Here is a 25464-nt window from a genome sequence, read left to right on the forward strand (position 1 = left end):
ATCCACGCATGCAGGGCATGCCGAGACCAAGCTGTGAGGGTGGAGAGAGGAAAGTTTTCAGGGATAACAAGGAAGTAGGTTGGACAGGTCTCCATCAGCATGTAAATCTATAGGTGAGAGAGAGAAAAGTGGGAGATGATTTCCGTATGTCTAGATTGGCAATCAGGACATGGTAATGGAAGTCTCATTTGGCAAAACACAGAACACAAAATAGAGGAACAAGATGGGACAGGCATGCAAATTTGTCATGTTGAGTATCTCTTGGGGAAGGTGGCCAGAGGCAGCAGGGATGCTGGGCCTCCAAGGAGGACCCAGGTGATTGATTTCAGGGACTGTGTAGAGGAAAGATGCTAGGATAGGAGCCCCAGGAGACACCAGCACTTCAGAAAGGCTCAGAGGTAGACGTGGCTCACAAAAAGAGAGGAGGAAAGAGAGGGACTTGGGCAGTGGAAGAAAGGTGGACAGTTTCAAATGCTAGAGAAAAATCCAAGTCCTAGGTCAGCTAACAATTCCCCGTGAGGTCCAGACAACCCCAGATGATCTACCGTCAGAATCAGTCAGTGATACCTTGATTCACAAACCGGATTCTTTTCACTATTCTGGTTGCAAACCGAGTTGGACAAATTCAGTGGTTAGGTTCAGTGTTAACCTTATGAGGAAATTTGATTCAGTTCTCATCCTTTTTGGTTTGTGATCAGAACTGCAGAGGGTACTGAGTCCCTGAACTGAAGTAACTATAAAAGATGTGGCAGTGCTCAGCACAGCACTAAGTAAAAAATATGCACTCAGTAAGTCTGGTCATAAAGGTTTGTCTTGTAAGGAGAGGGAAGTGTAAGTATGATGCCAAGGGACTCGAAAAAGATGGCAGATAGATAACAGCAGGCTACAGAAGCTCCCTGAGATAGTCAACTTAGATTCCAAAAATAATACAGTGTGGGGAGTCCCAGACAGAGGGAAATAGAGCCTCCCGACCCAGGAACAAATTAAGCTGAGAGAAACCAATTAAAAATACAGTCCCTGTGCTACTACTGGTACAGCTACAGTCTCGGTACTGCTGCTTGAACTCGCTGCCGCTGCTGTGCTTGAACACACGCAGTAGAAACTTACCGAGCTACCTGAAAGCCCACCAGTTTCAACTCACTGGAGATGCATTCGCACTAAGGATGGGAATTGGTGAACTGAACTGAGAGTGGAGCTGGTGGGGAACCCTGCATCGACCTGCAGTGAGTGATGGGAATAAAAACCCTTCCATAGACAAAAAGGCTCCAACAGAGGACATTCTGGGACCAGGCAGACTGGCCAGAACAGGGCACTGCAGGGACTTCAGTCACATATTTCCTTCTCAAGTGGGATTGGTGGGGAGCACTTAACCTGGGACATGCCCCAGACTGAGACCCAATAGGCTAACCCAAACCAAGTCCCTATGCCTGGCAGTGCACCCTAATGCAGTGAAGCCTTCAACAGGTTGACTGACCTGGAGGGGCGGGCCCAGCATAGGCTGCCCTGGTCTGTACCTCTATAGTACACTGCAGTGGGTGGGAGCACCTAGCCAGCATGCTTCAGATAAACTGTAACCAACAAAGAAAGAAGCTGGGCCTCCTATATACACCTGTATGGAAGGAACAAAAAATATGAGACGAGGAAGCAACAAGAAAGGGTCCTCAGTCCCCAATCCTGAGAACATTGATCCAGGAAAGGTAAATGTAAAGGAGAATGAGAACAGCAAACATGCAATATCAGGCATGGCACCAATAGACATAAAGCGATATCTTCGGGACCTAATAGATGAGTTCAAAAGTGAAGTATTTAACCAAGTAAAGCAAGATATAAATACAATAATGAAAGAAATGCTAAGCATATCTCAAGAAAAAAACAGATGGAAGAAAGGAAGAACACAAAAAAGGGGAGAATTGTTTGATGAAGAAAATAGAGAAAACATAGAATATATGAAACAGCTTCAAAGAAGTTACCAGGAAATTAAAAACTCCATTGAAAGCTGGAAAAACTGCTTGAAAGAAACTAAGGATAGATTGTCCAAACTAGAGGACAGGTTTGCAATATGGGATCATGAAAGGAAAAATTTCTTAAAAATAACAAGGAAACAAGCAGTAACAATACAAAGGCTAGAAGATGACAAAAGGATCTATAACTTGAGAATAAAGAATATGAATGAAGAAGTAGGGGTACAAACAAAGGAACCACAAAAGCTATTCACAGAAATAATTAAGGAAAACTTCCCAAACATAGGAAAAGGAAAAGATATTTAGATGTATGAGGCATACAGAACTCCAGCCACCTACAACCAAAACAGAACTACACCCAGGCATACAATAATCAACACTGTAGAAATACAATATAAGAACAGAATATTAAAAGCTGTCAGAGACAAGAAAAAGATTACTTACAAGGGAAAGCCCATCAGAATTACAGCAAACTTCTTGGCACAAACCATGAAATCAAGAAGAGAGTGGAGTGAAGTATTCCAAGTCCTGAAAGAAAATAACCTCCAGCCCAGATTGATATACCCTACAAAAATGTCTCTGGAAATTAATTGAGAAACAATATGCTCCAAGATAAAGAGGAACTGAGGGAATTTGCAACCACTAATCCAACCCTACAGAGAATACTACAGGACATTCTAAAGAGAGAGAAAAGCACCAGGATTTCAGGAACAGCGGCAGAGAAGCCCCAATGAATGGAGCAAAAAGTGAAATGAAGAAGACAAACAGACAACTAATGACAGAAAAAGAGCACAATAGAAATGAGGCAGAGAAGGTTGTATATAATTTCTAATGTAGATGGCCTAGATACACTAAATTAAGGAAACAAAGAGAGAATCTCAGGCAGAGTGGACCAAGTGGTAGGATCCACCAAAATGCTCTTTATAGGAAATATAATTAACCTGAAGAAGGGTATATGGACCAAAATCAAATATGAGAAAACAGAACTCTATGTGATAGGGAACCAGAGAGTAATAGGGACAACTGGACCAGTATTTATGGATAGGTTGGAAAGACAGGCTTTAATAAGTAAAGAAATACAACTAAAGATCAAGTCCAGGAGTGAGAGAGTTCAGAAACACTTAGGTAAATAGCAGGTTGCCCCCCCCAATATAAGACCAAGGGTTTTGGGGAGACCCAAAAACACTCAGTACACCCTGGGGGAGTGAAAGAGGAGGAATAGTCTTTAAAAAGACAGCAGAAGATATTGCTAATAGTGTATCAGGAATTAAAACTCATATTACTCACACCACTCTGCTTAGACAGAACTTACTCTGTCCCAGTTTGTATATAAGCACTAGATCTGAGGGCACAGACAGCTATCCCAAAAATATCAGGATATAGCACAGTAATCATCTTTGATTTCCTATTAACTTAATCTGGATAACTGTATAACTTATATTGTTATATCATGACTGATCTTAGTTAAATCTGATTTGATTGCTGCTTGTTATTAACAGGTTTTATTCAAAACTGTTAGGTTGATAGTATCAAGTCAGGGAGTACAGACAACTATACTGAAAATGACAGTGATTCACTATGATACCCAATCTGATTTGATTACTACCTGTTTTTGTAGTTCTACACTATCTACAAAGTTGTATTTCTATTAATACTGTTATGTACTGATATATTCAATTATACTTTATCTGATGATATAGCCAATTCTATTGACGATAACAAGAGACAATACAGTAACCATGATAGAACTCCTTGTACAGCAGTTTTATATGTATTTTAAGTTTTATGTGTCTATAGGAATATGTTTTGTTCTGTCCTGCTTTGTTCTGTTTCTCTCTCTAATATAGAAAGGATAGAAATACATGTTAAGACTCATGCTTGCATGAAACCTAAAACAGTTTATGAGAACTGATCTTATAACACATGATGAAATGAACAAATGCTTTGAAGGGAAAAAAGGCACTACAGTACCCAGTGCTGATTCCAGGTGTCATGATGTGAAATTCAGCAATACTATTAATCTTAGTTCAGAGCGATTTTAGTCTGCTTTAGTTTATTTAATCTCAACATAAGTGAAGATATGGATAAATGTGTACATGTTTAAGTGTATAGGGTTGATAAACTATTACTAAGTTTTTATTAGATAGTTGAACAGAACTATTTGCAGTCTCCCTGTTTAAATCCCCATTTATATGTCCCACTTTTGTATCTTGAACAATTATTTGTAAGAGAACAGTATGTAAACATCAACAAGTGATTTATTATTGTTTACTTTTTTCTTTGAAAGTATGTACTATTTCTACCCATTTTCCATTTTGTTTTGTCTTTCTTTAAATAAAATTTAAAAAAAAAGTATGACACCAAGGCTCCTTCAGCAGGGTTCTACTGGTCAGTGTCCAGTTCTCGGTAGCACTGAGCACACCGTAACTGCTCAGGCAATGGGTGCAGTTATTACCACCTGCTGCTATTTCTCTAGCTGCCCTTCAAGCAGCAGAGAAGCCCATTTTTGGAAGGAGGAAGACTGGTCTCCCTGTTGTCCTGGGTGGGGGACCTGTACCAGCATCTGCCATCAGGTGATGTTTAACGGGGCTTACTGCCTTCCACTCAGGTAAAAATTTAAACATCAAACTTGTTTCTGGTGCCAACTCTGTCCTCCAAGAGCAGCGGGATTCTAAATCAGTGACAAAGCAAGGCACCAGGATACTCACGAGGAAAGTGACCTGCCAGCACTTCACCCTGCTCATCTGGAAGGTGATGTCCTGGGTCCGGTTGTCAGGCAGGGTGACGCAGCAGTGGATCTTGTCTCTGCCGACAGAGAGCACGGCCTCGCAGCCTGGCTCTGGGTAGTCACAGCGGCAGGGATCCAGCTGCACAGACCCATAGAGCTGCACCTCCTGGCACAGCTGCAGAAACTGCTCCAAGAGGGAAGCAAAAGACCGCTTTGACGCAGATGAAGACCTCAATCGAAAAACCACTATTTCAGGGTGACACGCGATTGCCTCACAGGGATACCCCCTTTCCTGCTGGGCCCAAGTGAGGATGATGCCCTGGGAGGGCCTCAGTGTGCCTGCCAGGACGGGGACCATCCTGCCTAGTTCATCATTGATCGTGCCAAGCACTTTTCTCCTCCTGGAGGGAATGAGAAGAGTGGGCTGAATAAAACAGAGTGGAAATGATTTTATCTCAGCAATATAAACCAAAAGGGTGTCTGTAGAATGCCTTCCTTTAAAAGCTTAGCTGAGATTTATGTAGGAGGAAAAGTAGTTCATTTTTTTGCTTTTTCTTGTATGATGGTGGTATCGGTTATCAGAGGAAAGATTTTGGAAATGCCATGAAATGAGGGTGAGTAGGCTGCTTCCTAAGGACAGTTCCTGACAGCTCCAGATGCCAAGGGAACGTTTCTGTGTCACTTTGAAATGTAGCCTGTCCCTTCATTGCTGACGTGATCTAAGAACAGAGAACATTTGCAGTTCACACTGAGGTCCCTGCATATTGTCCTGTGAACATCTGATCAGGAGTGTTTATTTTTAAACTAAGTCTCACCACTATCAATTATATTTGGGTTATCTGAGAGCAGTTTGGTGACTCCGCCTTGCCCCTGCAGCGTCTGCCATATTTGGCTTGATGGCGTGGAAGATGTGTGTGGAGACAGCGGAGCTGTCACTTTAGCATGTGGTTAAATCAGAAAGGCCACAGTGCCCAGTGACAGCCTTGCTCTTTCCTGATCCCTTCTTGACGCCAGGTAACTTGTGTTTCCCTTTCCACCACTATATCAAGGACTTGCTGATAAAGTGAAACATAATCGTACCAACACAGAGGTGGTGAGACACGGCAGACTTTTGATCTCCTGCCACCAGCTGGACAAGTGTGCAGAGCTACTGTCCTTGCATACCAGAAGGACAGGTTCACTATTAGTTCACGCTTTGGCCTGGGTGATGCTTAAGCTGCCTGGGCTTCAGCTGGGTCAGGGAGAAACAGCAAATGCCACCAAGTGGGAGGACTTGTTGCAGGGCAGGGGCTGAGTCCTCTTGCCACCGAAGATACAGCAGTTTCATGCCCTTACTATGATAATTTTTATTATATAGTACAAATCTATTTTTTTATGATTTGATACCATGATTTTTAAAAATTGCAAATATCTCTTGGCTGCAATAAGCTAAAAGAAATGAATGTGCTAAATAAAAAATGAAGCTATAGTTTTCAAGAAAATTTGCAATAAATAAAGAACTTACTCAAAATGCTTACTGGCATTTGTCATTTGTAAAAGAACACTGCAGTATTACTAGGTGAAACTAGAGTCAATAATCCAAGGATCATTGACTTGAAATTTAGTTCTTTTAAGAAGATTACACTTGAACAGCTGGGCCCGGTGTGATCCCAGTACTTGGGAAGCTGAGGCTGGAGGATCGTTGCAAATTCAAGATCAGCCTGGGTTGTAAAGTGAGCGCAAGGCCAGCCTGAACGCACAGTGAGACCCTGTCTCAAAAAGACCAAAAAAAATTTTTTTTTCACTTAAAAAAGACAATTTAACACATATAGCTATAGAAGGTATGTTTATATATTTTCATTTTAAACAGGAACTAGCAAACTGTCCAATCTATCAAAAGTCATACAACTATATTCAGCTTGGGGGGCCCAGCTTTCCACTGCAGCTTCTCACCTTCAGCATCCCAGGCAGAGCAGCCTTAGATAACTTAAAAAGCAGAGTGACTGGGTGCCAATCAAACTTCATCTACAAAACCGGAGGCCCACAGTTAGCTATCTCTGATATAGGTCCAATAACTCTTGTTGGAGTTAATTTCACTCATTTTCAACTACTTCAAATTTTACTGTTCAAGTACATAAAGTAAAGCACTAGTTGTCTATGTATTTTTTCCACTAGCAGAAGAACTGTACAAATAAAAAATTTGGGGAATCGCTACACATGGATGTTTTGGAGAGAAAACAAGTTAATTTCAATAATGATTCGATTTTAAAAATTTAGTTCACATAGTTAAAGTAATTTTTAGAAGACCATACCACATGTCATATGTTAAATTCAGAGCATGTATCTATCATAGAAGATAAATTTTGTTGTGTGCAAAAAGTACACACATTTTGGTAAAACCAAGCAGCATAATAAAACCAGATTTTTTGGTTGGAAGCTGTACTCTGTCAAAATTTACAAACACAGACAAATTAAACTTTAAACTGTTTATGACAAAGCTGAGGTGGAATCCCAAAGTTTTGGGGTTTCTAAATTGTGGCACTACGTACTTTTCCCTTTTGTTTTGTTTTTCCTTTTTTCCCCCTGTCCAATAAAAATCTCAAGGTGTCTGAGCCTTTGGAGAATGACTCCCTAATCAATCTAAGTATAAATGAGTCCTCTAAGTTTTTGTCACATTTTCAGTATCAATGCTGCAGTTGCAAACACGGCGAATGGGTTCTAAGGGCCCCTGCTTTGGTTAAATCTGTCTTGTCTGCCAGACTCATATGTGCTACTCTGGGGCAGGAGGTACATGAGGGGGTGGCTCCTTTATGAAAGCTTTAAAATGAGTATTTAGAAATAACTTCTTAGGAAAACAGAGCACACACTCAAATGTGGAGGTGTTGGCTGCAGAGTTTGGGGGGCACTGTACCAGGTGTGGGGGACACAGAGAGTATACAAATTAGACACAGTTCTGGGCCTCATGGCACTTGCTGCCAGAGTGATTTATTGCAGTAAAAGCTGGAAACAATTTGACTTCCAATACTGGGAAACTAGCAAGCTAAATGATAACACAGCCGTGTAATGGAATACTCTGGAATCATTCAAAATATTGTGGAGGATCTATATTAATTAACTTTACAAAGCATTCACAATATACTGTCTTTTTTTAGAATGTTTTAGAAAGGCCTGTATTAATTCACTAGTCAGAAAAGTCAGAGAAAGTATTCTTATTTTTAAAAAGAGCCTCACTGTTAGGGCATGATGGGTTTATAAAGAATAGTGACAGCCCACTTCTGAAGCTTCCTGAACTCCTTTCCCATACATGTCTCCGAACGGTATTCGACTCACCTTGGTTTGATTGTTTTCTTTCTGAAGAGCGTCTAATTGCTGCCTCTGTGCCTGTGTGGGCTTAATCCATTCTTTTTCAATGTCCTGCACTGCCTTAAAATAATATAAATTATATAATTAGCAGCTTTAGCAGAAAAGAGTTATCTGACAAAAACATGCTCATGTATGAAGGGTTATAAAACAGACCGAAGTGTATCTGTGTTAGGAGTTATCACATTGTAAGGGTTATTTTTTAAAGAAAGGGACAGAAAAAGACTGTCTGACATTTTGGAGGCAACTGGTAACATGCATCAAAGAAAATAAAATTATTCTTTTTCCTCATATCACCCATCAAAATAATTTCCACAGAAATTAAAGATTTAATTTTGAAAAAAACATAAATGAACTAGACAAAAAAGATGAGAATATTCGGGCTCAGGATTTAGCTCAGCGGCATAAGCGCCTGCTTTGCAAGTGTGCGGTCATGAGTTTGATCCCTGGTACTGGCAAAAAAGAAAAAGACAAAAAAAAAAAAAAAAAAGATGAGAACATTCATCTGATTTTGAGATGGGGATTATCTTTTTAAGATTCAAAGACAAAATGTATGAGGAAGGAATGATCATATATAATTACATGAAAATATAAATTTCTAAACATAAAAAACACCAAGAACAAAACTAAGAAGCAGATGGTAAAACAAGGGAAATGACTGCATCATTATGGTAACGAGTAAATATTTATAGAAAGCAATAAAAATATAAAATCGTCAACAGGAAAATGAATGAAAGATATACACTGGCATTTGACCAAAAGGAATTCCAAATGACAAATATACATTCAACCTCACTAGTGACAAAAGGATGTTTTCCTCTTAATTTGGCAAAGACTAAGACATCCAACTAGAATTGATAAGGATTTGGGAACACAGAACATTCTTATAGGAGTGATGGATTTAATTGGTAATATTTTCTGAAAATAATTTAGTATTACAAATCTAAAACCACCTACAAGAATCATAAACATAGATGTGAGGAAAATATATTGATAGAGCTATTACTGTATTTTTGTAATAGCAACAAATTTTCAACTTATGAATGAAAACTAGATACCATCATCCCTGTATCCATGGGTTTCATCCCATGGATTAAACCAACCGTGGATGGAAAATATTCAGAAATTGCATCTTTACTCAACATGGAAAAACTTTACCCCCCACATACTAAATGCACTATAACAATTAATTTACACAGCAATTTCATCATATCTGGATACATAATCTAGAGATTATTTAAATTATACAGGAGAATATGGTAGATCATATGCAAATACCACACTGTTATATCTATAAAAGACTGGAACATCTTTGGATTTTGGTGTTGCAGCAGGTTCTGGTGCAAACCCCTGTGGATATGGAAGGATAACTGAGAATGTTTAGCACAGCTCAGGCAAAGCTCTAATTACTTACAACAAAAGTCGATGCTACAGCCATCCTGCAGTGTAGGTGCTGTTAAGAAATGCCAGAGTAGGTAACTGAATTCACATATAACCAAATACTGGGTAACGCCATCATTAAAAACATACTGATTATTCAACAACATGGGCAAAATCTGCCAGCTATTGATACATAAAAGGAATATCAAGTTATAAAATAAGAATGTAATAATAGACCTTGATTTTTCTAAAATGACAAACACATATAAAAACAAACCTAGTTTGCATACTTATGAGTCAAAGAATGGATGTGCAAATAAATGAAATCTATATACACCCCCAAAATTAACAGTCTAAATATAAAGCTGATTAGCTGGTTTAAAGTTTGAGGTGAGATATACTTTTGTTTTGGAGTCTTACATATTTGTAACTTTTTTATAAGATGAAAACAAATTTAACATTAATAAATTAAAATAGAACATATGGTCAGGCCCCATCTGCTCAGCTGCAGCTAAGTGCATTCAGCAAATTCCAGATTCCTAATGGGCTTCCTGGTTGTTTTCTAAGCCATGGCAGATTTCAGCACAACATCACTGGGCTCAATGGCAGGAGTCACTTGGAGGACAATGGTCCCTGTGGAAGCCGTCAGGATCCTTCTGAGGCCGGATGAAAAGCTGAAGCAACCCAGCCCGCGGGCTGCACAGGCCTGATCTGCTCTGCTCCCACCAGTTTCTGGGCACTTCACCTCTGCAGGCAGCCAGCGCCTTTCGCCGGAGCCAGCCCGGCCCCGAGAGGCTCTGGTAAGAGCTGACCAGGTGGTCAGCTGCGCCCAGAGAGCTCGTGCTGCTGTGACTTCTCATGACAGGGAAGCGTGTGCCGTGCTCCTCAGTAAGACTGTCAGCCCTGGTGGGAAGAACTTGTGCCCTTCGCTCCAGCAGCCCGCGTTCAGCACGTGTGCAACCGTTCTGTGCCTCTTGGTCTGAACAGAAGTCTGCTTCAAGTCCCTCAGTGACCAGGCAGGGTGCGCTTAATCTCCCAGAGGAGAAAGAAAAGCAAAATGTTTTTGACATTGCTCTTTAGGTTGGAGGAAAGGGATGTGGAATTGAGAAAAAAAAAATAATGTATTAGGGATCTGCTATAGGTAGGTTTTCTCACTGACTTTTCCTCAACTATTATGTGGGGTAGGAAAAGTTACTGTCATTTCACAGATGTGTAAATTGAGGCCAGGGGAGCTTTATGATGCTCAGGATGACTCAGCGTGTAAATGGCAGAAGTTAGATCAAAGCCGGGGCTGGTCTCTTCGCCAAGGCCTCCTAATCTTGCCCACGCTGCTGTACTTTTCCCAGCTGGGCAGCCACCCTCCCTCCAGCTTTCTCCTTGTCACCACCTCTTCTCCAAGTGAACCCCAAAATCATGCCAGGCTGGAACTGGTGTAAGCATGAAGAACTAAGCGTCTTTATCCTTCCTCAGCCAGGCTTGGTGTAGTGCCTACAAGAACCGTTAGCACAGGACAATGATGTTGAAGAGGAGATTTGTCTAATCAAACAGGATATGGAATTAGTCCTGCTCAGCCAACCTGAATGGATGAAGAAACACCCAGCAGATTCCTACCACGCTGTTCTGGGCGTGTCTGTGAATGACTGGCATGTAGGCCAGCAAACTGAGGGACGAGACACATCTCGGTGGCACCAACCAATAGGATTGTAGCATGCATAGAACACGAAGGGAAACAAGGAAGTGTGTCCATCTCTGAAGAGCTCTGGGCTTCGCCTTTGCCTGTGGATGGACATGGGTCTCCAGTTCCTTCAGCCTTCCAGTGCAGGCTTGCAATGGTTCAACCGCGGGCTGCTGCTGCAGCCATGAGCCCTCTTGCCCTACAGATTTCATCTTCTCAGGCCTCTGCATGGATTCAGGGGATGATGATGATGATTAAGGTTATTAAGTCATCGATTACAATTTTTTGGAAACTGCCATACAATGAGATGAAGTTTGAAAAACTGTCTGTTAAATCTGGGAGAAAACTTAGGAGACTATGAGTTCAACTTGATGCTCACAGGGCATCGCGGTGCTTCAGAGGGGGAAATGGCTGACCCAAGACCATGGGGAAAAAGAGCAGTGACAGGCAGATGAAGGGACACAGTGCATTTTTAGATTTGTTGCGCAGTATGCATTTCCCAAAGCCACCTTTTTTCCCCTCCAGCTATCCCATGAGAAATAGCCTCACCTATTTCTTTCTGGCTTACAACTCCTAATGCCACGTAAAAATCATGTTATGATGCCGGCTGTCCTAATCTCTTATCACAATGAGAACCAGAAGCGATACCACAAAGACTGTTTCCTGCGGGAACAACGTGAGACTTGGGTGATGTGTTTTTCTACCAAGGATGCGATCTCCAATAAGCCAGACACAATTGATAACCTAGTATAACTGCCAGCGCACAGTGACAATGAGGCACAATAAACATTCAATGATAAATTACACTCCAACTCATATGACATGGTGTGAGTACACTGAGCATTAGTAAGGATGGGTGAAGCATACTAGGAAATGAACTCAAGCTGCAGACTAGCCACAAAAATACAATGGTGAATAGTAAACATTTAATACGTGTTATTTTGATTTGTCTCCTTAAGAATTCAGAAGAGCTTTGTGGAGGTGATTTATTAGTGATCTTGGTTTCCTAGGTCACCTAAGGAGATAGGCACTCAGGTTCTTTCCTGCCTCTGCTTTCCACTACATGGAAGCATCAGCGTCCACCCATTGACCTTTTGACCGCAGCCACAGCGCTATGGCAGGTATTACTAATGTCTCCTGTTGCCTTGAAGAGCTCATTAAGACTAATGACCCTCCCAACATCTATCCTCTCTTCAATTCTACCTTTTAAGTACATAAAAGCTACCTGCAAGGACGTACTGTTAAACTCTCTGTATATCTTCTAGCCACTCATGCCAGAACTGTGCCATCCTCTGTCAGCAAACTTAAAGATTCTCTTTTCTCGAAATGTGGGTGGTACCAAATACCTTACAGTGTTATCATTAACTTTAATGAAGCAATGTCAGGCTCATCATGGGGCTTTAGTGCCTATCAAGTGCCAGAACCAGTTCTAAATTCTGGAGATCAGGCAGTGACATATATGTGCCTCCTCTTCTTCCTCTTCCTCCTCCTCCTTCTTTTCCTCCTTCTTCTTCTTCACTTCTTTTTATTTTTAGATACTGGGGATTGAACTCATGACCTTGTGTTTTCCAGGCAGGTGCTTATGCCGCTGAGCTAAATTTCTGACCCTTAAATACCTTATTTTACAGATATCATCCTAGCTGGGTGAGACAAGAAAGCACACAAGTGTGGACATATCCACAGGCGCTGTCAAATGGTGGACACACTCAGGGCTGGCAGGGGTTAGGCGTCAAATTAGCCTACATCAGTGGAACAAGGAGCTGGGGAGTTGGGTGTAACTGAGCCTAGGTAGGGGCCTTTGGGGTAAGGATTGGGCCCACAGTGCTGCTGGCTACTGAGAACAGTGTGCAAGAACTTTCTTCCCTTCCGTAATCACGCACGGGGCCCGGGAGGAGCAGGTCTTTGAGAATGGTGACCTGGTAAAGCTGACAGACATGAGGAGGGGTCTGCAGGGTGATCAGGGGCAGAGCTGCTGACCACTCACTGCCTCCCCACACCATGAGACCAAGGAAGGGGAATTCCTTTCCACTTCTCTGCAGGTTAGTGGGTAGGCAAGATCAAAGATATGACTGGCAGAGCTTACTTAGTGCAAGTTGAAAATGTGGGGTCAATTCTGCAAAAACTATTAAGAATTTCAGGATAATTTGAGGCAGGGCATTAAATAAGCCCAGGGCCCAAAGCAACTACAGAGGCCACGCACCCATGAAGCCTGCCTGGAGCAGGTGGCTGCCTGTTGCCTCCAAGAAAAGCAGGTTATGCTGGTGTGAGACTTTTGGACCACATATAACCTATGCTAGGAGTGATATCCTTTCTAGGGCTGTCAATTTAGCCTGCGTCAGTGATGGCGAACCTCTAGAGCTTTCTGTGTTAACGCAGGACCTGCTGTGTGACACATGGGCTGTAGGTTCACCACCACTGCCCTGCTGATAAGGGTGCCACCCATAAATTCAGAGTGTCGGTTAAAACACAGGGAGAGCTCATTTTTCCTCCCTCCAAACTCCTCTACTTTTATTTTCATTTTTCAAGTTGTGATTAAAATATGTATGATGTAGCATTTATCATCTTGCCCATTCATAAGTACAGGTGAGATGGCACAGACACATTCACCACGTCAGGCAACCTTCACCACTATCTATACCAAAACTTCCTCATTATACCCAACAAAAACTGCACCTAGGGCAAAGGACCTTTCCCTTTCCCTCTCCTCTAGTCTCAGATAACCTCTCTCTCTCTCTCTCTCTCCACTTCTGCATGTTCTAGGTTTTGGAGACAGGCTTCTTAAGTACTATAATTTTTAAACAGTTCCTCTAATGCCTGGTCCACTCACCTGCATATAAAGCAATTCCACAGCTGCTCCGCAGGCCATCAGTATGGAGTCGAGGGCCGGGTCCATGTACCTGCACAAGGTCGAAGTGTTGAGCGACTTCAGAGGACGTGGCCAATGGCACGCATTGGTCTCCTCCCGAGAAGCCCCACCCCACCTCTCCTAGCCTTTGTTTCTCCCGCCACCTCCTCTGCATCCTGTCTTCTTCATGCTATGCGCTCTTACCTGGTGGGCTCTGAGAGTAAAGAAGCAAAAATACAAAGGTTTTGGGGAACAGACTGCCTTCTTGTTCACATCTAGCCTTGCTCTTGACCAGCAAATCCTGGACACCCTTTGCCCAGCTCCAGCCCCAGCACCAGCTCCCAGCATGGTCACCTGACCCCCATGTACCCACAGCCTATTCAGCACCCCATGCACAGCCATCTTTGTCACCTGTTAGCACGACCCTGGGAACCTTTCCCAGGCCTCTGCCTCACCTTCACACATTCTACCAGAGGGGCCCTTCCAATGAAACCTTTCAGAGACTCCGAGTGCAGATTGTGTAGTGTTTGCTTTCATGAATGGGACCAGCCTGCTTTAATTTGCACCCATTTCTTGTCATCCTCATGCCCATCTCTGCAGTCCATCCAGTGCTTTCTCTTCTCCTGGCTGGCCTGGAAGATCACTGCTTTGTTGCCTTCCTTCCCAGACTTACATATCTCTCTCTGCAAGCGCCACCCCACATCCTTCCCTCTGGTCCCCGCTTCCCAAGGCTGTGTTAGCAACCCACCCTCTGTGCTTTCCCAGCTGCAGTTCTCCTAGCCACTGCTCCGACCAAGTTTTCTGGACATCAGTTATGAAGACCCCTAAGCCCTGTTCAGAAGTTGTTTCTCTGGGTCTTGGCAGGGTGACTTATAAATAGTAGGGGCTCCTTGTCTGCCTGTCATATCCAGAATCACCAGAATGAGCTGAAATTCATGACCATGTAAGCCTAAGAGGACACTGAGGATGCACAGATAGAGACAGTCAGGAAGGGTGGGCCATGGCTGACTGACACCCAGCCACCAGGCAGCGGCAAGCGGCAGCTGCATCCAGCTGCCCAGGGTGACTGAACTGATCAGGGAAAGGGTTAAAATGGTACTCAAAGATCACCTTCATCTTGGGGGTGGGGAGAAGCAAAGAAGCACCCTACACCCTTCTGTGTAGCTGTTTGCCAACAGCCCAGGGGCATTTATGTAGCACAAAATAGCAACTGTGGCACCAGAGAGCTGAAGAGGCCCAAGTCCCACTGAGGCTGAGCTTGGAGGGCTCACAGCAAGGCCCTCTGTCTGGAAGGAACCATTTCATCACTGGAGAAAGGCACCCAGAGATGTCATGGATGAGAAAAGTCTTTAAAGCTCTGCTGGACTCATGAAGCTCTTGGAACTGGTCTACTCCCATCGGAGGCACCAAGGGATGTGATACCATGTCCACTTCCAGGGAACTGACCCTCACTGCCAACATTATTGGGCTTCTCCTTTCCCCAGGGCCATGAGCAAAGAAGCAACCTGCCTGGAATGAGATGGTGGCTTGTGGTGGGAAGATGCTTTATCTTTTACTTATCATCTAGAATTTGCCTATTTAATAGAGACACGGGCAAAGCCAGCCTAATATCTAGTTTAAGCTTCAAGACAATGCTTCACCTCAACTTTGACCTCAAATTCTCATGAGAACACATGAATAAAAAGCCTCAGCCCCAGGGATTTTTTTATTTTTGGTTATTAGAAACATTGTTATCACTAATATGACAATATCTAGCATGCCCAAAACTGTTTATAGGATTACTTACAATCATTCTAGGGGGTAACGCTATTATTATTTATTATTAAAATTTTATTGAAAGAGAAATTGAGGCATAGAAGGCTTGAATAGCTTGGCTAGGGCGATAAAGCTAAGACCCGAGACAGACGGCACTCAGATTTGCCTACTCTGATCCCAAGAACAGCTGTGCTCTGGTGCTCGCTCTTCCGGAAGTTTTTCTCTAAACTCTTAGAGGAGGATGAGTCCTCCCCTCTCTCCATGCTCCATGCCAAAGATGCTGCTCACTTCTCCGAATACTTCTCAGTAACAGTATAGACTTCTAGCCTTGCAGAGACTAGCCTTACAAAGTTCAAAGCCCCAACCAGAGCTCTAGGAAGCATCACAAGATCAAGTTAGTGACTATTCTTAGAATTCAAAATGTCCTTTAAATTGCTGTACTCTGATTCTAAGCTAACTGGGCTGGGGCAGCAACAAGACAGCTCTGCTATTAGACGCTGCGATTACAGATTATAGGATCAGCGGAGCGTAAGGACACCAGTAACAAGTATAACTTTCTCTTTAATTTCCGTAAGACCTCCTGTTCCTGGGGAAATGACAGTGTTTTCCTCAGAGGGGCACTAGTGTCCCATTGAATGTAGGTATGTGACTGGCCCAGGTACATAACTTGAGTTCAAATTCCCTGCAAGTTGGCTGAGCACACCCTTCATAACAGAGAATATCACAGCTGAACAAATGAACCCGATCTGATTGTAATTAGAAAGAAATCTTTCCTTTGATCCAGTCAGTATTGTCCATTCCACAGCAAGCCCACGGCTAGCAGCTTCTCTCCATGGCCTGCTTCCATCACCCCTCTCACCCAGCATCTCTCAAGCCTGCTCTTTCCTCTCTCTCTCTCTCTTTTGGACTTTTTGAGACAGGGTCTCACTGTGTAGTTCAGGCTGGCCTTGAGCTCACTTTGTAACCCAGGCTGGTCTCGAATTTGCAACGATCCTCTTGCCTCAGCCTTCTGAGTGCTGGGATGACAGGCGTGAGCTGTCACATCTGGCTTTTTAAGCCTGCTCTTTTCATGTGTCTCTCAAGAGAGGTGAGAATTGAGGAGTGGAAGTCATCCCTAACATCCTAACTTTAGGACAAATGTTGTGGTTCCCCTCCCCTTCCCTTGTTAATTTCCCCTACATTTCTGGTTGAGATCTACCCAGTAGTTGAACTGTTGGTCAGGGCTCTAACAGGGGCTCTAACCCTTGGTCACCAGTGGTTTCTGTCATTGTTAAGTACTCACCACTTTCGGAGTCCAACCTTACAGTTTTCCAATTCAGAACTCCGAAGACTAGCATAAGGAAGTTCAAACTCTGCCAACATTTTTACAACTAGAGAAAGGGAAAGACAGGCTTCCTTGTTCAAACTGCGCACACAGGTTACATACAAAAGCGTTAAAATGAGAAAGTAAAATAAATTAAACCACAATAAAAATATTCTGTCACGTGTGCATAAAATTTTAACTTTCTATAGCGCATTCAAAAACCAAATGTTATTTGGTCCTTGTCAAATCTCAGCCCTTTGGTGAAGATATTTTACCCCGTGATGCAGATGAAGAAATAGGTCCAGAGGTTCCTAGTACCGGGGCCAGCATATCACAGCTCCCAGGCCCAGCCCCACCCAAACCCCTGACTTGTAACTCCAGACCACCTCCCAGGTACTTGTGGCCGTTAAGGGTATGACAGGTGGCCTTACTCCTGATCATGGCACTGCTCGTTTCTGCCCACTGTGAGCAAACATGTGACCTCCATTCCCCGGAACCTTTGATCCAGGGCTAAGGACAGTGGTTCAAGGACCACAACGCAGGCAGGTGACCTCAGCAGAGACTCCCACATCTCCACACCCCTGCTCACACCTGCCCACCCGCCTCCTGGCTGCCTTCATTGCTCTTACCAGAGAGGCTGCCCTCCTTGTAAGACTGCATGAGAAAGAGGCCGAAGTAGCTTGAGAGCTCCCGGCTCAGTCCAACTTTGTGTGACACCACCTATGCCAGAGACAAACAGAAGGGGCACCATTAGGCTGCCAACCACCCTTCTGGATGGTGCCGTGCAGATGGGAAGTGAGCCCAACACATCAGTAACAAGTGTTCGTGGGGCCGCCTGGAAGCTTTTTGGAATCTAAAGATGGTACATACTCGTTTCAGAAAAATTAGAAATATAAAAAATTACAGCAAAGCATATAAAAACCAGTTCTACCACAATGAACACCCCCACTGAGGCTGGCTGTCCACTCTCAGGTGTGGACACGTATCTGTTTTGGTGCTCAATGTCCCTGGTGCCCAATGTCCCTAGAGGGCAGCGATCATTCTCTACGAACACCCTGTGTGTCCTTCTGTCAATCTGCCCCTGGGACCTGCACACCAGCTGCCCTTCCTGTGGGCTAGATTACTGGACACTCAGAAAAAGGGCATTTGCCACCACTCAGCCAGCATAAAAAAGCACACGGGCTCGACCTGCCCCTGCCACCCGAGGCTTATTTCTCTTTGATGCTCCTTGTGATAGTCAAGTGTCATTTACGGTGACATTTGTTGGGTGAAAACTTCAGACCCCAGGCACGGGCTGCCCCCTTCCAAGTGCCTCTTCAGCAGTGCCACCAGTCTGCTTCCATTTCAACACCTGTGGTTTCCTCTTCACCAGTGGGTTACCAGGCTGTGACCTCTCAACACTGGACCACTTCTGATCTTCCCTTAGCAAGAACTTGCATAATACAAAAGGTTGTTTCCCTCCCTGCCAGTGCTCTGCTCCGAGCCCTTAGTAAGAATAACCACATGCAAATGATTTCCTGGCACTTCTGGTCTTTAAAAAAAAAACTGACACATAAACATTATACATAGTTATAGGATATCACATGTTGTTCTGATACATGTGTAGACTGTGTCTTACCTACTTTCTCACTGCTGAGACACAAAACTCAATCTGCACAAGTGAAAGGAACAGTGGTTCTGGGCAGGACCAAGATCTGGAGAATGCATGTTTCCTAATCCAGGGCTACAGGCAGCTCCACTGAGGCAGATGACCAGGCAGGCTTGGGCCTTCAGGCTGATAAGAGGCTTTTGAGAAGTCCCTATTACTCTCAGCCAGATTTTGTCATGACCATGTGAATTTGACCTGTTTCAGACCCATTCTGATACCAAACCATGGGGCATCCATAATGAAGCGCTCTGCATGTGTTCAGGCCACATCCTGACTATGTCTGGAGAAAGTGAAAACAGCCTTAGAAAGGCCCTCTCAGAGCCCTGGAAGTCACAGAGCAGGTAAAATCAAGGAAGCTCAGAGAACTGGCTGTAGCCTGGGTTCTTGGGTCAGTCTCCTGCACTCCAATACCTCCTGCAGATATCACCCATTAGGTAAAACCAGTCAGGAAGCTTCTTGAAGGTGGCCACAGCCCAGTCCCTGACTTTCAAACAGATTTTTTTCCTAAATTTGTCTGGGAGCTAGAGTTTAAACAAAGGTTACCTCTAAGACTCTTTCAGCAGTAGCTGATGTTAGAATTTCTACATTAATGCTTCTTCCATTGGGTAGAAATATATCGAGAAAAGCTTTCTCAGCAGTGATGTTAAATGTGTTCTGTAAGAAGAAGGAAAGCACAGTCAGTTTCCATCACTTCACAGTAAGAGAACAGTTAGCAGCCACCTTTCCCACCACTGTTTAGGGAGATAGCACTTGACGTACAAGGGTTACCTGAGCAGAGACAGGAGACAGTGACTTGGAATCTGGAATGGGGTTGGAAAGGGGCCAAGGCAGAGCAATAACATGAAGCATGAGTAATTTCCAAATTTAAAATAAAAAAAAAAAAACCAGCCCAGGAAGAGACAAGTCATCACCTCTCAAGAGTTGGCCACGCTGAGACTGGGAGGAGCCCACCAAGAAACCAACTAGGCAGCCCTTCTGGGAAGCCACACGAGCTATGTGGGGCCCAGGAAGAGAGAAGTCAGTGCCTACCATGAGCCTACCAGCAGGCGGGCTGAGAATCATCAACCAACACATCCCCCAACCCTCCCATTCCACCCCCCCCATCCCCACCAACACCACCAAGCAAACGGCTGGTTCGGAGGATGGGCTGAATTGATAGTAACTGAGGTACAAAAAGCAACTGAATGCTTGTATTGTTTGGTTAACTTTACAAGCCTGGGGCCAGCAGTCTGAGCATCTATTGGGAGGATAACAGTACGCAATATAGCAAATATGGGGGCTCTCTTTCTGTCTTGTTTTTGAAATCCTGTATCGATCTCACTGTTTTGTTTTGTTCCAATTTATTGTTTTGCTTTATTCAATATTATGTTTTGATTGGTTTTGTTCTGTTTTGTTTGGTTGGACTTTGCTGTATCTGATGGAATGGACAACTACTGTGAAGATAACAAGATGTACTATGGTAGCCATTGTTATTTTCCTATTATCCTGCTTCAAAGTTCTGCACCAGTCTCACTGCTTGCTCTGATTGGATTTATTATGTTTTGGTTGGTTGGGTTTTATTACCTTTAAACTAAAATAAAAATAAAGTAAAGCATCAGGGCAACCATTTTGGAGAAAGAACACTTGATAAAATCATCCACCTTCTTGGCAGTAATCTCACAATAAAGTCACAGTTTTGAGTATTTCCAAGTATCCCTAAAAGTCTCCACATCTCAGGTTTTTTTTTGTTTTATTCTGACACAAAATGTGTGGCACTTTCCCTCACATGAACCGATTCTCCAACTTTTGAACACTTAATTCAGTTTGGATACAGGTTACCTACAACTGGCACAAGATCCCACCAGGTAAATGATTAATTTAAGGATTTCCCCAGTTCACATGCCAGCTGCACAAGGGGTGTCTATCTACCTCCATTTCCAAGGAGCAGACTACCAATTCAGGCATTCTTATGACTCTCTTTAAGGTTCATAGTTTGCTAGAATGGCTCAAAGAACTCAGGGAAATAATTTACTTGCTATTCCCAATTTATTTTAAAGGCTCCAACTCAGAAATGGCCAAACAAATGTGAGGCGCAGGACAAGGTGATGCTCAAGGCATGCATGCCATTGGTGGAATCGATCCTCCCAGCACCCCCACATCTTTGCCAGTCCAAAGGCTCTTTAGGCTCCAAAATTTAAGGTTTTCTGTGCTGGCTCCATTACTCACAGCATGTGATTTTGTGTATACTTGGACAAGTAACTTCCCATCTCCAAACTTCATTACTTCAGCCCCCAAATAAGGCTGATATCCATGATCACCTCAGAGGACTGAGAGAGGGTTCAGGGAAGTAACGCCCAGGGCCATGCTCATCACAAACACTCAGGTGGCCGCCCCACTGTCTTATTACTGCTGCGACAGGAATGAAGAGGAAGTCACATAGTTTCAAGATGACTTAGTGACAACAATAAGAAATAAAAGCGACAAGAAGGATTTGGAAAGGTGTTTGCAACATTCAAATGCAATCAGGTCCTGAGTCCACATATTCCACATGTTAAACCATCTCTTGGGTCCATCTCCTCTCCAGCTCTTCCACCTGCAGCACCTCAGACCCTGTCAATGCCCTCGACTCATGCAGTGGCCTCCCCAAGGTCTCCTCTGTTCAGTCTTCCCCACACAGCCTCCACAGAAAGTTTCTTAAATGCAAACCTAGAAATGTTGCTATCTCAAAGGTCTTCTGTGTCCTCACGCTGCTCATTGGACAGCTGATGCTTCACCACTGGTCATGAAGAGAGAAATCATGCGCTGCTGCCCACCTTTTTCTCCAGCCCATCCTAAGGCTGCCTCTTCCTTAGAAGGAGGAAGCAAGGTTAGGCCACAGTGCTGAGCTGGGGTGGTAATTTTGAAGGAAACAGCCATTCTTACCAGAACATGAAGAGAGGCTCTGGAAGAGTAAAGCCAACGTGGTAGAAGGCAACATTTGGAGTAGGGTGATGAAAATAGGCAGCCAGCTGCTCTTTTATGACTTTTCAGTTAGATGAATAAATCTGCTGCTTTTCAAATAATTTTATGATTGAAAAAGGGTCTAGGGCTGCAGGTATACCTCAGTGGCTTAACATGTGTTTAGCATGTTCCAGGCCCTGGGTTAATCCACAGAACCAGATAAAACTGACTGACATAAGAGCTGTAGCTGATTTCCACTCCGTGTACTGAATGCTTCTGGCTGTTTTGTACTTAATGTGTTTAAAGCTAAATTACATGGCTGACTCTGTGCACTGGGCACAGTGCGCTATACAGACAATTGAAGAATCTTAGTGCCATATTTGTCAAAATCACCTGGGTGATAAAAGGAACTAAACAGAGGCACATATGGTGGAGCATTTGGAAATGGATAGTGTACAGGCATAACTGCCCTCTCTAGCCCCCCATATGTGCCTACCCTACAGGGGTATTAGAAGAGAACACCGAGACTATGGTGTCCAGTGTTTTGCTCTGACATGACGATGCTGGTTTTGGTGACGTAATCCACCTCGGAGGAGGCAGAGGGTTGAAGGATGAGCCTAAGTGGTTGGCAGTGTCCCTGTCACTTCCCTTTCTCTGTCCATGGAGCAAGCATGGCATTCTATTAGTCTATTCCAACCTTCACCACTTGCCTCAGGATGCCAGTCACGCCTACCTCCTTCCTCATTCCCCTAGTTAACCTCCCTTCCTATAAATCACAAAGAAAATTTAAGATGGGAATTTGCTCCACTTCCCCTTACACTGAAAGCCTCACCCACTCTTTATCCTACCTTCAGTTTGAGAGGTGTCCTTCCACTGCCTGTTCCAGATGGCATTCAAATCTCCTTCCTCCAAGGCTACCTGGCCTCCTGCCTGCTCCTCGTCCTCCTCTCTTGGCAACTTCCTGCTATCAGGCAAACGTAGTGGAGTCTCCTCACCTCAAACAACAGGAAGATGGTGCCTCTGAGTAGATCACCTCCAGGAAAAGAAATCTGAGCTGTCTGACCACAGGGGAAATTCTGTCTCTAGTACTATTACAAGTATGTGAAGAGTCAAAAGCTTAAGGGCAGCCAAGCATATCTGTTTTTTCTTTTAAATAATCCAGGTTTAAGTCTAAGAAAAATAAACATGGTTCACGTAAGTAAGTGGATATCTGGTTCCACATTTAAAAAATTTCCAGATTATATAATGAAGAAAACACTAAGGATTTAATTTTTTTTAAATTGTGACCTAAAAAAGTTGGGAAAAAAGTAGACCTGGAAGAGAGGATAGAAGGAAACTGCAATCCTCATTCTTGTAAAGTCAGTAGAGAATTTTGAAAAACTGAGGAACATCGTACAAGGTAATTTCATATGTAAGCTTACCTTCCAGACTTTCAAATGTCTGACAAAAAAGCCAAAAAATATTTGAAACACACTGCTTCCAGAAGGCAGGGGACTGTTATATTATCACCTTTGTAACACTATTTAATTTCAAAACTATAGGCACATTTTGCTTTCATTAAAAAAATCAACATTTTAAGAACCAGACACTAAAGGAGATGAATCGCATCTAAGAATCTTTGTGCAATGAAATAGATGAAGTAGGTTTGGCTTGGTAATCCAGAACAAATCTGGCTCTATTTGTGATATATCTGAATTTTACTAGAAGGTCTTCATGGGTTACGTATAATTAATACAATGTAAAAACAATTAAAAAAGAGAGAGAGAGAGAGAAAAGGCCAGCTTGGTGAAGACGGATTGTGTAGAGCACAAAACATAAAATAAGCCACTGTCTTGACTGAGGGGGAGGTCGGATTGACACAGCGCAAGTCACACTAGAAAACTTCGAAGAATGCGTTTAGTTTTAATACATCTCGGAATCCTTAATTATCAAGGACAGCCTTGCCACACTTTAAAATGTGCAAATCGAATCTAACAACCTGAGAAATCTCTGAATTTCATCAGGAGCTCAGCGCACTTTGTGGATGGTCTGTTCTAATCACATCGGCCTGATTCTAGAGGCTTCTTAGCCACAAAGATTGTGTCCGTGGATCACCAAGCTCTAAACACTCCCAACACCCAGCAATGTGCCCTCACCATTCCTCTGCAAGGCACGGGGGAACATTAAGAGGAAGTGGGGAACCAGCCTCTTCACAGAGCCCCAGACACAGCCACTGTGGGCAGATCCTCTTATGCGAGTGGCCTGCGACCCAAGCCTCTCCGAATGCCTTCCAGGGCCCCTTTTCCTCAAATGTGCAGCGGCACAGCGGGCCTCTAGAATACCCTGCTTGATAAACCAGGAGCATAAAACAGTATTGAGTCTAAAGACATTAGTTTTACAGTTCAAAACTCTCTTTTACTATAAAGCGATTGCAGGCCAGAAAATTCAAGATATAGTGAGTTGAGGAAAGAGGCATCTGGATTCACAAGAGAAGAGGGGACACAAAGGCTTGGGGTACAGGGCTACCTCCCTGGAACATCTCCTCATGTGAATGGGGTGGGGCCTCCGGGTTTGGGACCCCAGGCTTTCTGTTCATTAGAATAGACAAGTTGTTCAATCTGGAATAAAACCACTTCCCTCAACAAGTCAGGAGAATAACACGGAGCATGGGGCACAACACAGGAGCCGTCTGTTCGGGGGCAAAAATCCCTTTTCCTCTTCAGCTGGGCTTTGGCCTCTTTGACAGGAGCTTTCCTCAGAGGAGCTTCTGAGGTCTCCCCTGATCCTTGCAGGAGGCTGAGGGATGGAGCTGCCCTTCTATTTTCTGAGCCTGCAAAGGCCAGGCCTGTGACATGTGATTATTTGGCAGTGACACCAGGTGCTGCAGACCACTGCACTTACCAGGTGCAGTGACCGCTGCAGAGGAGCACTGCCTCCTCCCTGCTCTGTGGACTCCTGCACAGCCCGGCAGACGCACTCACTCCAGCCCTCCCCGCCTCCCACCAGTCCCGCTGAACAGGTGTCACTCTCACACTGCACTGAGAACCCCTCTCTGGTTGGGAGGGGTCAGGTCAGGGTCTTTGGCAGCAGGAGAGGAAGAGGGGACTCATCCTCCAGAACAAGCAGTTTCTGCTTCCCTTTCACCCGTCCTGAGTCTCCTCATACTTCTAGATACTACATCTGTTGTTGACTCTCATGGGGGAAAGAAACTGGAATATATATTCTCTCTCCATCCATCCATGCATCCACCCATCCACTCACCCATCTATCCATCCATCCACACACCCACCCATCCATCCACCCTTCCTGCTCATCCAGAAAACCTCAAAGACATCACTTCCTTCAGAGCACACTAGGCCCATGGAAGTCCCTTCCAGCTGTCTTCTCACCATGTCACATGGAGAAGATGACATTAGTTGCACTGCCCACCAGCTAATTGGGCAAGCAGCCTCTGGAGGTGGCAGGACCCACAAATGCTGTGCCAGGACTGACAGGCGGGAAATCAAGGCACACCACTGCCTGCCTCCTGGACTGAGGCCCACCTCAGAGCAACTAGTCTAGAGATCAGTGCTCAGTGCACGGGGCACAGGACTGGGTCCCCAGTGACGCACTGAGGACATTTCTGTCTGGGAGACAGCAGGTCTGTGAGTGGCCGGGCATTCCTTAGTAGTGCCTCCCAGTCCAGCCCATATGTGCAGGCATAAAATATTTCCATATGTACAGCTGCAATGATGGATGCACTAAATAAATCGACTTAGCCATGTTTCAGCCCAGAGGCCACGTGGCCAGTGATTCTCTAGGCTTCCCAGTGAAAGGGAGTTGCTCATGTCTCAGCTGAATTTTCTCTATTTACAGTAAAGTTTGGAGCAGAGAATATGCATGTAGGGTGAGAGCTGCTGAGGGCTGCTGTCCTATTGTCAATCCCACGACAC

At 44.0% G+C, this 25464-nt stretch overlaps 1 protein-coding gene across 9 annotated transcripts in view; it reads right to left on the reverse strand.

The window, feature by feature from the left end:
• The window catches only part of Snx31 (sorting nexin 31), a 56156-nt gene that overhangs the window by 15900 nt on the left and 14792 nt on the right, over positions 1-25464 (reverse strand). For 7 of the 9 annotated variants that reach the window (XR_010050247.1, XR_010050246.1, XM_003479860.4 and 4 more), the window contains 6 exons: positions 19178-19288; positions 17616-17706; positions 16966-17053; positions 13911-13980; positions 7999-8091; positions 4670-4873 (listed from right to left, as the gene is read on the reverse strand). Coding sequence is in view for 7 of the 9 variants with exons in the window: in XM_003479860.4 (XP_003479908.1) it covers positions 4670-4873; positions 7999-8091; positions 13911-13980; positions 16966-17053; positions 17616-17706; positions 19178-19288 (657 nt within the window). In the remaining 2 variants the exon portion in view is untranslated. Of the gene's footprint in view, positions 1-4669; positions 4874-7998; positions 8092-13910; positions 13981-16965; positions 17054-17615; positions 17707-19177; positions 19289-22401; positions 23660-25464 lie in introns of those variants that run through there. The other 2 variants (XM_063257627.1, XM_063257626.1) reach the window with 2 other exon arrangements.

This window comes from Cavia porcellus, unplaced genomic scaffold (assembly GCF_034190915.1).
Source record: "Cavia porcellus strain 051 isolate PalLab524CR breed Dunkin Hartley unplaced genomic scaffold, mCavPor4.1 scaffold_10, whole genome shotgun sequence".
NCBI lineage: Eukaryota > Metazoa > Chordata > Mammalia > Rodentia > Caviidae > Cavia > Cavia porcellus.